The sequence below is a fragment of the Hemiscyllium ocellatum genome, chromosome 25, assembly GCF_020745735.1.
Source record: "Hemiscyllium ocellatum isolate sHemOce1 chromosome 25, sHemOce1.pat.X.cur, whole genome shotgun sequence".
NCBI lineage: Eukaryota > Metazoa > Chordata > Chondrichthyes > Orectolobiformes > Hemiscylliidae > Hemiscyllium > Hemiscyllium ocellatum.
Window position 1 is genome coordinate 30,588,799 of NC_083425.1, and position 18,718 is coordinate 30,607,516.

The following is an 18,718-nucleotide window of genomic DNA, read 5'->3' on the forward strand; positions in this document are numbered from 1 at the left end:
TGCTGGAAGACTGGAGGTTGGCTAACGTGGTGCCACTGTTTAAGAAGGGCGGTAAAGACAAGCCAGGGAACTATAGACTGGTGAGCCTGACCTCGCTGGTGGGCAAGTTGTTGGAGGGAATCCTGAGGGACAGGGTGTACATGTATTTGGAAAGGCAAGGACTGATGAGGGATAGTCAACATGGCTTTGTGCGTGGGAAATCATGTCTCACAAACTTGATTGAGTTTTTTGAAGAAGTAACAAAGAAGATTGATGAGGGCAGAGTGGTAGATGTGATCTATATGGACTTCAGTATGGCGTTCGACAAGGTTCCCCGTGGGAGGCTGATTAGCAAGGTTAGATCTCATGGAATATAGGGAGAACTAGCCATTTGGATACAGAACTGGCTCAAAGATAGAAGACAGAGGGTGGTGGTGGAGGGTTGTTTTTCAGACTGGAGTCCTGTGACCAGTAGAGTGTCACAAGGATCGGTGCTGTCCCCTCTACTTTTTGTCATTTACATAAATGATTTGGATGCGAGCATAAGAGGTACAGTTAGTAAGTTTACAGATGACACCAAAATTGGAGGTGCAGTGGACAGCGAAGAGGGTTACCTCAGATTACAACAGGATCTGGACCAGATGGGCCAATTGGCTGGGAAGTGGCAGATGGAATTTAATTCAGCTAAATGCGAGATGCTGCATTTTGGGAAAGCAAATCTTAGCAGGATTTATACACTTAATGGTCAGGTCCTAGGGAATGTTGCTGAACAAAGAGACTTTGGAGTGCAGATTCATAGCTCCTTGAAAATGGAGTCACAGGTAGATAGGATAGTGAAGAAGGTGTTTGGTATGCTTTCCTTTATTAGTCAGAGTATTGAGTACAGGAGTTGGGAGGTCATGTTGTGGCTGTACAGGACATTGGTTAGGCCACTGTTGGAATATTGCGTGCAATTCTGGTGTCCTTCCTATCGGAAAGATGTTATGAAACTTGAAAGGGTTCAGAAAAGATTTACAAGGATGTTGCCAGGGTTGGAGGATCTGAGCTATAGGGAGAGGCTGAACAGGCTGGGGCTGTTTTCCCTGGAGCGTCGGAGGCTGAGGGGTGACCTTATAGAGGTTTACAAAATTATGAGGGCCATGGATAGGATAAATAGACAAAGTCTTTTCCCTGGGGTCGGAGAGTCCAGAACTAGAGGGCATAGGTTTAGGGTGAGAAGGGAAAGATATAAAACAAACCTAAGGGGCAACTTTTTCATGCAGAGGGTGGTACGTGTATGGAATGAGCTGCCAGAGGATGTGGTGGAGGCTGGTACAATTGCAACATTTAAGAGGCATTTGGATGGGTATATGAATAGGAAGGGTTTGGAGGGATATGGGCTGGGTGCTGGCAGGTGGGTCTAGATTGGTTTGGGATATCTGGTCGGCATGGACGGGTTGGACTGAAGGGTCCGTTTCCATGCTGTACATCTCTATGACTCAATAACTCAATGACTCTATGACTCTATATCGTGAAACATCCCAGTCCATCACACAATCCAGCCTTCCATCCATTAACTCTGTCTACACTTCCCACTGCCTTGGGAAAGCAGCTAACATAATCAAACATCCCTCCAACCCCAGTTATACTCCTTTCCACCCTCTTCCATTGGGTAGAAGATATAAAAGTCTGAATACATGTAGAAAGATATTCAAGAACAGTTTCTTCCCTGCTGTTATCAGACTTATGAACAGATCTCTCAAATGTTAATAACTGCTCTCTGTCTCTGCACCTTCTCTGCAGCTGTAACACTGTATTCCGCGTTCTGTTCTGCTACTCTGATGCACTTTGTATGGTACGATCTGCTGGTATAACATGCACAACAACATATCTCGGTACATGTGACAACAATCAAGCAATCAATCCTTTTCTTTATCTTCCTTTCTGTATTTAACTTGACATTGAATAACAGATTAGTTCGTCATCATCACATTGCTGTTTGTGGAAGCTTATTGTGCACAAATGATTGTTGTGTTTCCTACAACACAGCAGTGACTCCACTTGAAAAGCATATAGTTGGCTGTGAAGCTCTTCAGCATGTCTGGTGGTTGTGAATGTGGGTAGACTGATGCTGCTACCAATCCTCTTTGACTCGGTCTAAGGGCTGATTTGGTTTACAGCAGTAGACGATCAATTATTGTTGAATCTCAACAAGATTAAACTCTTGTCTTAACAAGATGTGGTTTACAGTATGAGAGCAATTAGATACAAGTTACATTCGTTTGTTAGACATTATTACTGGAGCTACCTATAGATACAAGTCTTCTCTCCCTGAGCTCATAATACGTCATGCCTTTTCCCACACAAGCCAGTATGAAATCATGAACCATATCATAGAACGTTCTTTCTCAATGGGGATCTTTCTTCTTTCTTTCTTTCTTTCTTTCTATTATCCTGAAACATAACCATACCTTGGTTGCTGAAATTGTCCTTACAGCTGATGCCAGTTCCTCTGTATTATTGAAATCCACTGTCCATACATGTGGTTTACCAATGAAATACTCAGTGTATGGATGCTGTGAGGAAACCTTGAAACAAAGAAAACAATAGATTCAGTAATTTGTTTCTCCAAATTTGATGTCAAAATAATGGCAACGCCAATATTGCTTTCTGTTTTTCACTTACAAATGTCACATCAAAATCAGATGAGAGGCAAATGTTCTATAAACCGAAAAATCTAAATCGACTGGAGAAGATGTCCCTTTTTGCCATTAACTTTGTGAAAATAGCATACTGCTGTGTGGCTTCCCAATTGAGTGGTTAGAGTGGCTGAATTTCCTACACCTGCATGGTAGATACATGACTGCGTTGGCTGACACTTTAACTGCAATTTAGGTTGGCAGTCTATAACTGATAAAGTGCTGCTGAGAAATGAACGATATACATTACATGTCAATGACTTAGATGAAGGGACATTACATTCTGATGAAGTTAAATTTTCTGATGACACAAAGACAGGTAGAAATGTATGTTGTCAAGGAGAGTTTGCAAAAATAAAGTCACCATAGTCCCAGAGGATTGCTTTCCCATCAGAGTGAGATGACTGATGGTGGTTTAACCTGAGGGTCAGCACACCTGTGCTGTTTGACTCTATGACCTCAAATGAGGGGAAAGATTGAGAAGGAAGGCAACCTCATGCTGTTGGCGTTACTCTTCTTGAAAACCAGCCATTGAGACAACTGAGTCAAAGAGTGTAGTGCTGGAAAAGCACAGCAAGTCAGGCAGCATCCTAGGAGCAGGAGAGTCAACACTTCAAGCATAAGCTCTTTACCAGAAATGAGGGGTGGCCCAAAGGGGCTGAGGGATAAATGGGAGGGTGGTAGGGATGGGGGGAAGGTAATGAAAATGTGATAGGCAAATGAAGTTGGGAGAGAAGGTGATAGGTCAGGGAGGAGGGTGGAGTGAATAGGTGCCCTTCCATACATGCCATCTACTGTATCTGTTGCTCCTGATGTGGTCTCCTGTACATTATGGCCTACTTGCAGAACGCATCAGAGAACATCTCTGGGATACACGCATAAAACAACCCCACCACCCTGTGGCCGAACACTTTAACTTCCCCTCCCACTCCGCCAAGGACATGCAGGTCCTGGGCCTCTTCCACCACCAAACCTTTACCATCTGATGCCTTGAGAAAGAATGCTTCATCTTCCACCTTGCATCCCTCCAACCACATGGGATCAATGTGAATTTCACCAGTTTCCTCATCTCCTCTCCCCCATCTTATCCCAGATCAAACCTTCCAACTTGGCACCACCCTCTTGATCTGTCCTACCTGTCCATCTTCCTTCCCACCCATCCACTCCACCCTCCTCTCTGACTCATCACCTTCACCCCCAACTTCATCTACCTATCACATTCTCAACTATCTTTCCTCCCCTCCCATTAATCACTCAGCCACCCCCTCATTCCTGATGAAAAGCTTATGTTCGAAATGTCAATTCTCCTGCTCCTTGGATGCTGCCTGACCGGCTGTGCTTTTCCAGCACCACAATCTTCAACTCTGATCTCCAGCATCTGCAGTGCTCATTTTCTCCCAATTGAGACTACACAGCTAACCAACCCTTGCAATGGAATTATAGACAAGTTTAATGCAAAAAAAAAGATTGGTAGATGGACACCATAGTTATTGTTTGCCAATGTGTCCTTAATTGAGAAAAGTTATAATTGAGTTAGAAGCAGTTCACAGTAGTTTCCCTTGACTCATTCCTGGCGATGAAGGGGTTGTCTTCTGAAGAAAGATTGAACAATTGGACCAATACCCATTGGAATTTAGAAGTATGTGAGGTAACCATATATAAAATCTGAGGGGACTTGACAGGGTGGACATTGAGAGGATGTTTTCTGTTGTAGGGGAGAACTGAACCAGGGACAATGTCCAAGAATAATGAGTCTCACTTTCAATGAGGAGAGAATATTTTTCTCTTTGACAAATCTTAGGTTGTGGAATTCACTTCCACAGAGTGTAATGGTGGTTGGGTCAATTACGAACACAGAACAGTACAGCAGAGGAACTGGCCCTTTGGCCCACCATGTCTGTGCCAACCATGATGCCATTCTAAACTAATCCCATCTGCCTGTACATAGTCTGTATCCTTCTATTTCCCCATGTTCATGTGTCTGTCTAAATGCCCCTCAAACATTTCTATTGTGTCTGCTTCTACCATCTCCCCGGCAATGTATTTCAGGCATCAACGACTTTTGTGTAAAATAACCCATCTTGCATATTTCCTTTTGTGGTGACCAGAACTGCTGATAAATAAATTAAGACAGATAGTGTTAGATAGATTTTTGATAGACAAGGGGGTCAAGAGTAATGGTTGACAGACAGAAGCATTCAGTTGACACCACAAAGCAATCAGTCATGACCTTATTCAATTGTAGAGCAGGCCTAAGGGGCTGAATGGCCTACTCCTATTCCTAAATCCCATGTTCCTAGATTTCTAGTCAACTTTGCAGGCACTGAAAATTAACCATTACCACTATGGAGTCTCATCCTTCAAATTTTAATTGTTGATGGAGATTTTAAAATGTAAAATGACAAACGTTTACTTCTATTTAATTAAATCTTCTTTTCCTTGTCTTTATCTATCTTTTTGTCTTTACCTTGACATTGAATTCATCTACATTAAATTGCACTTCCTTTCAATAATTGCGCTATTAATTTCAGAATTGTTCAATCTGTTTGGTTAAGGAGACACACAGATACCAATATCTTGATACCTGGGTCTGAATGGACCATGGGTACTTTTTAACATTCAATTTGTAGAGCAAAACCACTGTCAATGTTAAATGGAACGAGCTAGTCTAATCAACAGTGGTGGTGTTTATTTGCCTGCCACAAGAAGTTTTTGGCCATTATTTCCAAGCACACTATGTTTTGATTGATATTTTCATACATTCAGTCAGGGCATAATATTAGGGATCTGATTGTTTGTATGTTATTTATTCAAATGCATTTGGGCAGAATATGCCCATGAGCCTCTTTAATACATTGAAGAGTGTTGAACACATACCCTAGTCCTGTTTGGTTATTGCTGATATAAGGACTGAATAAGTTTTCAGTTCTGAATACAGTCTGCCCTTTATCTTCACTGTCAGGCATCGAATTCAATCCCTGAAGTGTAAGGTTCGCCTCAACAAGATTTGTATAATGTTGTACTCAATGTCAATGCTGTGCAAGATACAGAATAATGTAAGCATTATTCCTCAAATGTTCAAATTTACTTGGAGAACATCAGTTGTACAACTTTATTTAGGAAGTGAAGGTGACAAAAATCAGGTAAATCTGAGGACAGTTTGCTTAGTGTCTGTTATTATTAAAATGTTAGAGTCTAATAGAAAGGATTAAATAACACAGCATTTAGAAATCCACCGTATAATCAAGTAAAATCAGCATGGCTTCATGAAGGGGAAATAAGATTTAGAATATAGCAGAATGTATTACAATTCTTTGAGGAGGTAACAAGGGAGAGTGTGGATATAATATACTCGGATTTTCAGAAGATGTTTGAAGATGCACCACACATTAGGCTACTTAAGAGCTCATGATGTTGGTGGTGGTATATTAGCATGGATAATAAATGGAAACTCATAAAAGACAGGGTTGGGCTAAGAGGACATTTTCAGGAAGCTGTAAGTAGCAGAGTGCCACAGGGACCCGTGCTTGGGGCCACAGTTAATGCCAATATATATTCACGAGTTGGATGAGAAAAATGAATGTACTGTAGCCAAGTACACAAAACTATGTGGGAAGGCAATGGATGAGGATAACACAAAGATTCGACAGAGTGAGATATAGATAGATTAAGCGAATGGGCAAAATCTTGGACGATGGAATATAATGTTGGAAAATATAAGATTATGCATTTTGGCAGGAAAAATAGAGGAGCTAAATTTTATTTAAGTGAAGAAAGAATGCAGAAAGCTACGGAATGGAAGGATTTCTCATTTGTGAATCACTAAAAGCTTGAATCACTAAAAGCTAGCATCAAAGTTCAATGGGTGATAGGGAAGGCAAATGAAACGTTGGCCATTATTTCAAAGTGAATAGAGTATAAAAGTAGGAGGATTTTTCTAAAACTGTACAAAGCACTAGTATAGTTGGAAAACTGTGAAGAGTTTTTGGCATTATCTAAGGAAAGATATACCGGCATGGAGATATCAGAGAAGGTTCACTTGGCTATGGAGGGGCTATCTTAAGAGGAGAGATTGAGCAGATTATGTCTGTACTCATTGGAATTTAGAAGAATGAGAATAGACCTAATTGAAACATGCAAGAGTCTTAGGGCATAAGGCAGGATGATGAAGAAAGGCTATTTCCGTTTGTGGGAGAGTCTAGGACCAGTGGAATAATCTCACAAATAGGATCGCAAATTTAAGACAGAGATAAGAAAGACCTCCATCGCTTAAAGGCTAGAGAATCTGTGGAATTCTTTACTACAGAGGGCATTTGAGATTTGGTCATTAAGCATATTTAAGACTGAGATAGACAGATTGCTATTCAGGAAGGGAATCAAAAGTTATGGGGCAAAGGCAGGAAAGTGGAATTGGGGATTATCAGATTAGCCAAAATCTCATTAAATGGCAGAGCAGACTCAATGGGCTGTATAGCTGACTTTTTCCTATGTCTTATGATCTCATGGTCTTAAAAAGTCAAAGATGAATAATTTAGATGAATGTGAGGTGCTGCATTTTGGAAAGGCAAATCAGGGATGGACATAAACACTTAATAGTCGGGTCCTGGGGAGTGCGGCTGAAAAAAGAGACATTAGAGCACAGATTCATAGTTCCTTGCAAGTAGAGTCACAGGTAGACAGGATAGTAAAGAAGGTGTTGGTGTGCTTGACTTTCTTGGTCAGAACATTGAGTATAGGACTTGGGAGATCATGTTGCAGTTCTACTCAGCATTGGTTAGACCACTTTTGAAATACTGCATTCAATTCTGATCTCCCTGTTGGGGAAGGATGTTGTGAAACTTGAAAGGGTTCAGAAAAGCATGTTGCCATGGTTGGAGGGTTTGAGCTATAGGGAGAGGCTGAATAAGCTGGGGCTATTTTCCCTAGAGCATTGGAGGCTAATGGTATGACCTTACAGGTGTTTATGTTCATGTTACCCACATTTGTGTTGAAAACGTCCTCCATGGAACCAGAGAACTTGCATGAGCAAATATGATTCTATGTGTGATCACATAATGAGAGGTGATCTTAATGAAACATACAGCAGGATAACAGGAAGGATGCTGAAAGAATATTTTCCCTTGTGAGCCACGTTGTCACGTTTTTAAAATAAAGAGGGCCCCATTTAAAATGGAGTTTAAGAGCAATTTCTTCTTTCAGAAATACGATAATCTTTGGAATTCTCTTCAGCAGAAAGCATTGAAAACTTAAGTCATTAAATACAATCAAAGCTGAGAATGCCAGACTTTTGTTCTGCAGAGTGTCAAGGGTTATGGGAGGAAAGTGAAGGCCATGATGGAAAGTTGGTAATGTAGTGGAAATGTCGTTGGAATAATAGTTCACAGGCACAACGTAATGCTCTGGGGACATAGGTTCAATTGCCACCAAAGCAGCTGTGGGCTTTAAGTTCAATTAATCAAATCTGTAATTGAAAGATAATCAGCAATAATGAAGATCATGAAACTATCTTTGACTGTTGCAAAATCCCATCTTGTTACTGAGGAAAGCTGCACGGTGGCACAAAGGGCGGCACGGTGGCACAAAGGGCGGCACGGTGGCACAGTGGTTAGCACTGCTGCCTCACAGCGCCAGGGACCTGGGTTCAATTCCCACCTCAGGCGACTGACTGTGTGGAGTTTGCACGTTCTCCCCGTGTCTGCGTGGGTTTCCTCCGGGTGCTCCGGTTTCCTCCCACAGTCCAAAGATGTGCGGGTCAGGTGAATTGGCCATGCTAAATTGCCCCTAGTGTTAGGTAAGGGGTATATGTAGGGGTATGGGTGGGTTGCGCTTCGGCGGGTCGGTGTGGACTTGTTGGGCTGAAGGGCCTGTTTCCACACTGTAAGTAATCTTACCTGCATGTAACTCCAGATCCACAATAACTCTTAACTGACTGCTGAAATAGCCTAGAAAGTTATTCAATTCAGTGGGATTTAGAGATGAGCAATAGATATTAGTCTTGCCACTGATCTCATGAAAGAATAAATGGGTGGCATGATGGCACAGTGGTTAGCACTGTGAGACCCGGGTTCAATTCTCACCTCAGACAACTGTGTGGAATTTGCACATTTTCCCTGTGTCTGCGTGGGTTTCCTCCAGGTACTCTGGTTTCCCCCCATAGTCCAAAAATGTGCAAGTTACGTGAATTGGCCATGCTAAATTGCCCGTAGTGTTAGGTGAAGGGGTAAATGTAGGGTGGGTTGCTCTTCGGACAGTTGGTGTGGACTTGTTGGGCCGAAGGGCGTGTTTCCACACTAAGTAAAACCAAATTAGCTTTGAGCCAATTTCCTACACCTACTCCTATTTCTTATGTGTTTATAAAACTTTGATATTTAAGGAATTTGCTGAGAGGAGAACCATCACGATCTGACTGTGACATTTTAAATAAGGGCATCACCCCCTTCTCAGGGAATATAGGACAATGTTTTCTGCCTTACTAACACCGGGGTTATCCGACACACAGAGTAAGAAAAAAAAAACACAGGGTGGAACAGCAGGAAAATAGCCCTCACTATCTTTCCCTTTTACTTTGCTGTGCTATTAGTTAAATAGGAATAATAGTTAGCATAATATGTTTTAAATTGGGTTTGGGCCATTAATAGGGTGCGTGCAGCATTTACCTTGAACAGGAGACTTGAGATGTCCTCGATGTTGATTCCTGGCTCTAGTTTATATTATTTAGGGGAACTATCAACACCGGTCCTGCATCCACATACATCTCTTCTGCGTAACACTTTTAAATGTTCTGCAAATTTCTCCATTGGTCAAAAGTATTTCCAGAATTGGGAGACAACAGTAGCAATGTAGTTGGTGATTGTGAAGACAGTGGATTTAGAGAACCATCCTGCCCCTCTTGTTTTCATACAAAATAATCTTGAACTTTTTTTCAAAAAAATGCTTTTTATTTGCTTCTTTCTCTTAATATAAGTTGTTGTTGCTCGTAAACTGCAGTAGCAGCTTAAGAATCCAGAGAAGGATAAACGCAATTCCTGCTCTGAACATTGTAAACAGATTTTTGTAGGATGGCTTAAAATAGACACTAGGTCCTTCAGTTACATAAATACAGTTTGGAAAAAGGTCAAACCCAAATTTATATCATGCCAACACTAAGCTATATTAAAATGCACCTTATAAACATCCTTGGGGTGCATTGGTTGCTTAAACTGGACCTCATTTTGTCTAATTTACATCTATTATCTGAGTAGAATGTGAACTAATTTCTACCAATGCAATGTTTTTTACTTTAATTCTCAAAAATTATTTTTCAATTTTCATAGAGTCTGGGAGACTTGGTGAAGGAATGACTATGACAGTGGGATCCAATTTCAAAATCTCCAACCTCATTGTCAGAGTTTTTGGTTTTTAATTAGTGCCTTTAAGGTGTGACCTCATTTCGTTCACGAGCCTGCACTCTAAATGTCTAATGTAGCCAAAGCCTTGTAGAGATAGGCATGTCAACCTGTATAGAGTCAGGCCAGATTTTAAAGTACTTGTGGTTCATGAGCCCTCTGAAATGTCATGAACTATAGTCTGGATGAAGGAATCTTTTGTAAGATAAGTTGGAACACTCTTAAAAATGATCCCATGCCAATCTATGCCTCTGCACCCTCACCCTATGGTACAATGTGCCTTCAATGACATCTGATGCCCCTCTATCCCTCTACCGATGGCCCACCCAAGTCAATCTATGACATTTACATGCTCTTTCAGCCACTATATAATCTGTATAAAACTTAACGATAATAGGATGTATTAAAAAAAACTTTAAAAGTCTTTCACTACAGCTCATTAAAAGTGTCAATTATCCATACCCCTTAAAATCTCAATATCAGAAATTTCAAGCACTTCCAAACTCTTTATCTTGCGAACATAATAAACATCGTGAAATTTATAGACTAACTCAGAGAGCTGAAGCTGTCAACACTGCAATGTTATTCCTGGGGATCAGCTGTTCGTATGTTTTAATGGATGTCTGACTCTCAGCAAGAATCATTATGCAATTCTAGACATGAGGTAGCATGGAAGGGGACTGTGTGTGTTGGGACAGGAGCAATATGGGTGGGAGTGATGTGAATCCAAGTTATGTCTCTGCAGCCTGTTTTAACTGAGACTCCATAAAGGTTTGAAAAGAAAAATGTTTTTTTTAACCAAAAATTTAAAAAGAAACAAACACAGAAATTGCTGGAGAAACTAGGTAGGTCTGGCAGGATCTGTGGAGTGAGGCAGCAGAGTTAATGTTTGAGATCCAGTGACCCTTCTTCAGAGTTAAAAAAGGAGCCTTGTCTCTGATGAGAATTGAATAGGTCCAGTTGGCATTGGTTTTATGCCTTGCAACATAGATGCAAAAGTGACATGAAATTAGCAAGGGATGATAATAGCATAAGAAGGGTTCATGCCCGAAACGTCGACTCTCCTGCTCCTTGGATGCTGCCTGACCTGCTGCGCTTTTTCAGCAACACATTTTCAGCTCTGACATGAAATTAGCATGGGATGAACATAATGCTTGCCTTTACATCTGTCGTCATCACAATATAATGCCCCCAAGCAAGTGTGAAAGGGATGATACATCGGTGCATTAGAATTATGCAAATTACGATTTACATAATCTTTTACCAGTGCTTCCAATTTCCTGACACAATTTAATGTGTTTTTTTGTGTTTGGTACCACATTTGCTATGTTTGCTTCTGCAATAGTACAAGATCTATTGCTAGCCACACAACTGAAATCAAAACCATAGATACTGCAATTGTTCTGATTCTCTCAGCAATTAGCATTTTCACTGCCTCTGGGCTTCTTTATGCAGAATCACAGCACCTCTGCTTAGGGAAAGCAGACTGCATGCAGTATGTGTCGAAATTTTTGAGCTATTACAAAATCACTTGCCTTGGTTAAGTTCTCCAGTGTCAAAGCAAATTGCTTGTTAAAAATCTCTTTTTATTAACAATGCATCATATTTGCATTATATGTTTAATGTAATAGTACACAAAGGTTTCTTACATTTTGGCTTATAGAATTTCTGTGCCTGATATTTTCTATTATTGAACAAGGTTTATTCAGAGTTTTCCTTGTAGTCAGATGCTGCCTGTGGTACAGGTTCCTGATATACTATCTAACAATATTGGAGCTTCCTTATTTCAGGTTGGTGAGACATTAACAGCTGCAACTCTGTGTGCAGACTGTTTCCATTATAAGCCAACTGATAACAGAGGAATAATGTTGCCTAATATTATAAGCTGTACATTGACACAGAGCGAATGCTTCAGACAGGGCTACGTAATTTCTCAAAGTAAGAAATGAAACAACTTATTGTATGTGACAAAGGTGTCACTATATCATACATAATGTCTGCATCTTATTAATTGTATTGCCACCAAAATACACTATCATGCATAAAATCTGATCTGATACTGCATGGTAAAATAAAGCATCAGGAATATTGCAGCTTTATTTCTGTAAATCTTATGACTCGGGTTCATTAAACTGACAGAATCTGCTTTGCCATGTCCTCCCAATTATTGTCTCACATCTTTCCATTGAATCAAAGCAATTAACATGTTGGATTTCAACCACAATATTGTTTTTGAAGTAATAAATGCAGTATTAAACAACAGTGACAATTTGCTATTTCATTGAGGAGGCTGTGCTTCTATTGTGTATGCCTTTTCACATTATTTACTGATAGGGGGATTATTTTTCTCCCAAACCAACCCAGAGAAGATATCCCATGAAACTTATTGTAGAGCATGTAGGGAGAGCACTCAATGACCACCGAAAGTCAGTAGCTGTTTTGCTGCAGCGCATACCACTGAGCAGCTCATTTGAGGAGGAAGGTAAACAGTGAGCAACAACTGAGAGGGAAACAGATTGTGAATGAATTAGAAGAATAATTGGAGAAGCAAAGATAATTTGATGTGAGAGGAAAGACACAACAGCAAGGAAAATAGGACACAAAGAAAATTGTATAATAGCAACCAGCCCTTTCAGGCATTATGCAGTCTACGTCCACCATCAATTCTCTCCACTGCCATTCACACAATAAAGATCAATTTAGCAGCCAAATTGCTTTTGCAGGGTTTAAAATTGGTTGGCAATTCTTGATTGCCCGATTTGCCCCCCTGCTCAAGACCAATTTGATCTCGCATAGTTGGTAAATTGCCATAACTACAAGTTAACTTTAATTATTTTGAAAGAAAGCCAGGAGAATCTGTAGGCCTCTGATTGTGAGTTTCAATGCAACAGCAACCTGGTTAATACACAGAGATCCTTTTGAGATTACTACAAAGTAATGCATTCCATAAACGCAAATCTGTTCCCTGCAGGTGCTGGCTGCATGTACTGATATCAGAGCACTTTGTGGTGCAATCAAAACTAAATGACTGAGCTAACTGACAGTAGAATTTCTCATCAATCATTGAAACCTTGTCCACATAACTAATGCATGTGTGATAAGCCAAATATTCTACCATTAATGGATCTATTTTTTAAAAAATTGATTATATGAAGACCATAAATACAGATTATCCATATTTTTTAATACTGCTTAACTAAAGCTATTTTCAAACTGAAGGTAGAAGATGTTAAAGCAATCAGCATTACCAACATTAATTAGGATTTACAGCCAAACATTAGAAAATAGGTTTGACATTGAAACTGTGATTTGCACAGCATGCATACCTATTTCTAAAATGACTGAGGATCATAATTTCAAAACCAGGAGTCGTAAAGTGAGCCACAGTGAAGCAAACTTTAGACAAGAAGAGTCCCCCCTTTGAGGTAACAAGTGTTCTGGTAACACTTAACATCTATGATTGTTTTAGTCTAATTTCGAATTAAAGAAATAATATGGGGACTAACATTTTTTGGACTGAGTGAAGCTGTTTTAAAACTAATTTGTAAAAAAATTTATTTGCAGTTTCCTGAATCTACCCATTTACATGTTATAAAAGCAATGTACAATTGGAATTGAAGCAACTGAAAATTCAATGGTCTTTAAAGTTAACGGCCAGTCCGCACACTTCAGGAGCAGCCTAAGGGCAAGTAAGTAAGAAAAGGAGAATCTATTGCTGTCTCATTCCATTCCGTAACTTCACTGCATACTTACATATATTTTGTTTTTCTATCATATTTCTGGGACTGTATTACAGTGTAAATATCCATGGCATAAAGTCAGAGAAGAATAGAGAATTCATTCATTCACAGTTCCAAATAATACTTACCAATCATTAAGCCCCACTGATTAACTAATGCATGTGGCTGAAAAAGGCTTGTTCAGGTTCCTATTTTACATCCTGTCAATGGAAGCTAAAATCAGTTATAGTTTCACACTGTCTTGAATGAGCCTTATACCCAAAAGGCAGGCAATCCTAACTTGGAAACTTATCTGTTAACTTTCACTCCTGTCCTCCCACTGCAGAAGGAAGATGCTGATAGTGAAATGGATGATTAGCAAAAAGCCACCCAAACACCATAGTTGCATGATATTTTTATGTTTTAGGATACTAGATCTCATGCCAATGGAAGTGAGAAGCAACAATAAACAGTTTCAGAGCAAGTGAACGTATGAGAAGGGTCTTCTGAGTTCCATGAACCTTTTGGACAGTATGAAGAACCAACCATCTCCTGCAATGCTGACCCAAAATGGGCACATAGAATAGATGATGTGAAGACATGTGTTTCAGAACCCAGGGAAGCACAACATATGAAAGGAATAGAGTGATGGTGTATTTAGTATTCATTTGCACTTAAGTAACTTGTGAATATTCAAAATGTTAGTTAAATAAGAAAGTATGCATTTATTTCATGCCAATTCATGTCACAGTCATGTTCAGGCAGATGTGCTGTCAAGTTGTAGGAGGGCTAGTTAGTTTGATGGAGTGAATTTTTGTTTGCAAATGGAGTAGAATGATATCAGACTGTAATGTTTAAAGTGGATTGCGTTACACTGAGGCGGAGACTTCAGAGATGAGTAATGATGATTCCTTGTAATTGTTACTGATAACTCCTCTGATTACTGGTCAAAATAATAATCTTTTCTGTGTAGTTCCGGCTACCGAGCAAGGACCTTCCTGTCAGACACATCAAAGTACACTCCTCCTGGAACATGAACTTGTGAAAAGTACATGGAAGTATAACTATTCTTACCACCTAATCTGGGAAGCATAACTATACCCCTCTGAACCTGGGCAGGCAGCAAAAACTTGCTTTAATATCCTGAGTTTTCTATATAATCTTTCCAGTAGAAGCATGTGACTTATTGTAGTGCCTCTCTGTTGCTGTCACTGTTTGGGTCATTCTAAGAGCAGGGAGAGGCTTTATTATGCATAAATCATCTGTTGATTTGAATCTTTTCACTAAAAGTTTATTCTCAATTCAGTAGGAATGTCATTGATTGTATCTTACTGTTTTGTAGGATGGATAATTTATATATAATACAGTATGATATACTGCATGATATACCCTGAAGGTTGCTGCACAAGTGGTTAGAATAGTCAAGAAGGCATATAGTATGCTTGCCTTCAATGGACAGGGTATTGAGTATCAGAGCTGGCAAGTCATGTTAAAATTGTACAAGACATTGGTTCGGCCGCATTTAGAATACTGTGTACAGTTCTGGTCGCCACATTACCAAAGGGATGTGGACGCTTTGGAGAGAGTGCAGAGAATGTTTACGAGGATGTTGTCTGGTATGGAAGGTGCTAGCTATGAAGAAAGGTTGACTAGGTTACGTTTATTTTCATTAGAAAAAAGGAGATTGAGGGGGAAGCTGTTTGAGGTTTACAAAATTATGAAGGTTATAGACAGGGTGAATAGAGACAAGTTTTTTCCCAGGGTGAAGGATTCAATAACGAGAGGTGGAAAGTTTAAGGGGGATACACGCGATAAGTACTTCACATAAAGGGTGATGGGCAATTGGAACGTGTAGCCAGCACAGGTGGGAGAGGCAGGCACGGTAGATTCACTTAGGATGCATCTGGACAAATGCATGAGTAGGTGGGGAGCAGAGGGATACAAATGTTTAGGAATTGACCGACAAGTTTAGACAGTACATTTGGATTGGCTCGGGCTTGGAGGACCGAAGGGCCTGTTCTTGGGCTGTAAATTTCCTTTGTTCTCTTTGTACTCTTTGTTCTCTTCATATAATGTAATCTAATTTGGATTTTGAATTTTCAGATAGTGGCATATAGATTTTCTGTGCATTTAAAATGGTTAATGATTAATTTAGTATTTTTTAGCCATAGTGATTTATTTTGAAACACAGTATTCGAGAGCAACTTCCTAGAAGTAATGGGGTTTTGTTTATATTGGGAGAGTTACAAATGGAAAACTTAAATCATTAGACTTTCTGACAGAAGATTCTGGAATTTTTCTTTGGACTTAGGGAAACCATCCACAGCTTGAAAAAAAAAGCCTTGCAATTTGGTCATTTATACGAGTCTTGGCTGAAGGTGAATGTGTAAAACAGTTGTTCGAAAGAATTTGAGGTAGTTATAACTATTATGGAAGAGGTTACCTCTGAGTAAGAAATTTAGTTTAGAGATTCCAGTCCAGAAGTGTTTGGTTAAAACCTTAATGGAGCTATTTGAAGCTGAGAATATCTGAGCTCAGTTGTATGAAAGAAGCTATCAGATTCTCAAGAATGGGGAATTGAAGTCACAGTTAAATTAAACCCTGTAACTGTGAAAGAGAAGGAAATTCTCTTTGGCATAAGTACTGTAAAGGAACGTTTTGGGGATTAGTGGGATTATATTTTATCACCCGTTTTGAATTTTTTTATGTTTAAATTATATGCAAATAATTTGGTTCATTTTATTTAGATTTATTTCTTGTTTATAATAAACTTCCATTCTACTGTTAAAACCAGGTTTGCAGCACTATGTTTCAGTGAAAGCCCAGCTTGTTACAAACAGAAAACAAAAATATGATCTATCAAGCCATGTTTCAATCTGGGATCAGGTTCATCCAGTAGCAACATCAGCAAAGATCATAAGACTAGGTATTGGAGAAGCTAGAAAGTAGAAAATGATACGGTTTTGTTTTGTGGTTACCTTACTGTAATAACAAGTGATGAGAGCCTGCTGTCCTTGAAAAGTATCAATGACCTAATGAATGTATTTATTTACTTCTGCCTGGTTCATCAATGCTCTGTCACAACCACAAATGATCCTCTGCCATAGATGTTGTGAAGGTGAACACTTCATGGTCATTGACAGAACAGTATGAGGAGATGAGCATAACTTCTTGCAGCAGTTCAAAGATGTAATTTGTGTTTTTGTCAATGTGCATTTTGTCGATGCATAGTTCCTCAGAAATTTTATCGCAAGACCTATGGTGCCACATATTCTATGGAGTTGTTATAACTTGTGGACTACATCTTTTTAAAATGGTGCCTGACTTTCTTTAGTTTCATCCTGAGTTCCTACTCTCCCTTTCTATGATAATGTATATGTTTTGTTCATGGTTAATGCCATTACTTGCCTCTCTTGATGTGGGTTTCCCTCTGAAGAACTCATTGTTTTTTGAGTTGTGAGGTGGGTTGAATCGGGGTTGCAGGAAAATACATCCATTAGCAATGGCTTCCAGAGGGGCAGGACCTTCATATGGGAACCCCAATCCAATGAAGAGCTAGAGAATAAAAGCAAAGGCAAAGATAAAGATAATTAGGAATGAATCGCTGATATGACAGTGGTCAAGCAGGAAGATACCAAGACTAGGAGAGACACAGTTTTAAACATGCATTGTAGGTAAGAGTTGAAAGCTATGATTGAGCATATTTCATCCAGACAAGGTCAGCACAGTTAGCTTTCAATATGCCAACACATCTCAAGGAACTTCATAGAGAAACGTGTTAAGGCAGACAATCAAAAGTTTAGTCAAGCTTTTAAAAAATGCTTTAAAGGAGGAAAAGGAGATGGAGATGTTTGAAGAAGTCTAGAGCATCCAAACCCAGCAGCTAAAGGAGCAACCCCACTTGGCCATGTGTTTATAACTGATTATATTCAAAAAGTCAGATTTGGAGGAGTTCAGAGGATTGTGGACTGGAGGAGATAACACAGGGGCAGACTTGTAGGTGACTTTAGTATAGCAAAAAACATGAAGATACAAAAACAACAATCTGGACGAGTTGCTGAAGTTCCTAGCATTACTTCTTAATTATCATTACCAGTGGCATACTAGGAAATAGGGTGGCATAGGAGACAGTGAATGACATACCAGAGATATTTTTGATTCCGAAGATACAGTACTAGATTTCCCTGCTTTATTTACTTCTAAACAACATCACATAAATACAATGGCTACAAAAGCATAATTAGAGGATAGGAATCTTACAATGAGTAACTTACTTCCTATCTCTCCAAAGTCTTTCCACATCTACAATAAACAAGTCAGGAGTGTGATGGACTGCTCCCTACTTGCCTAGATGAGTGCAACTCCAACAACACCATCCAGAACAAAGCAGACTGCTTGATTGGTATCACATCTGCAAACATTGACTTCCTTCACCACAGATGCTCAGAAAAAGCAGTGTGTACCATCTGCAAGATGCACTGCAGGAATTCAGCAAGGGGCTTTAGAGAGCACCTTACAAATCTAAGACCACTCGTGTTGTATTTGGACTTCTGGAAGTGTTCAACAAGGTATCTCTCAAAAGGAAAAGTCATCCAATAAGAGCCCATGGTGTTGGAGGTAGTATATTGGCATATGTTTCACTGCGATCAGTGCTGTTTACAAAATATATGTTAATGACTGGGAAGAAGGATGTGGATGTTCTGTAGTCCAAATTGCATATGATACATTTGCATAGGTGGAAAGACATGATATGAGAGGGATAGAAACAGAGAGATATTGGTCAGTTATGTAAGTGGGCAAAAAGTTAGCAAATGGTTTATAATGTTAGAAAATGTGAAGTTGTTAATTTTGGAAGGGAGAACCAAAAGAACAGAGAATTATTTAAATAGAGAAAAACTACAGAAAGCTGAAACCCTTTGGAGTACTTGTACATGAAACACAGAAAGCTAGCACACAG

The 18,718-nt window shown here is 39.6% G+C and overlaps 1 protein-coding gene across 1 annotated transcript in view; it reads right to left on the reverse strand.

Moving 5' to 3' along the window:
- Positions 1-18,718, reverse strand: part of LOC132827975 (alpha-1,6-mannosylglycoprotein 6-beta-N-acetylglucosaminyltransferase B) — an 860,566-nt gene that overhangs the window by 23,274 nt on the left and 818,574 nt on the right. The window contains exons 15-16 of the mRNA XM_060844829.1: positions 17,170-17,316; positions 2,430-2,546 (exon numbers count right to left, since the gene is read on the reverse strand). Of these exons, the coding sequence (XP_060700812.1) occupies positions 2,430-2,546; positions 17,170-17,316 (264 nt within the window). The remainder of the gene's footprint in view (positions 1-2,429; positions 2,547-17,169; positions 17,317-18,718) is intronic.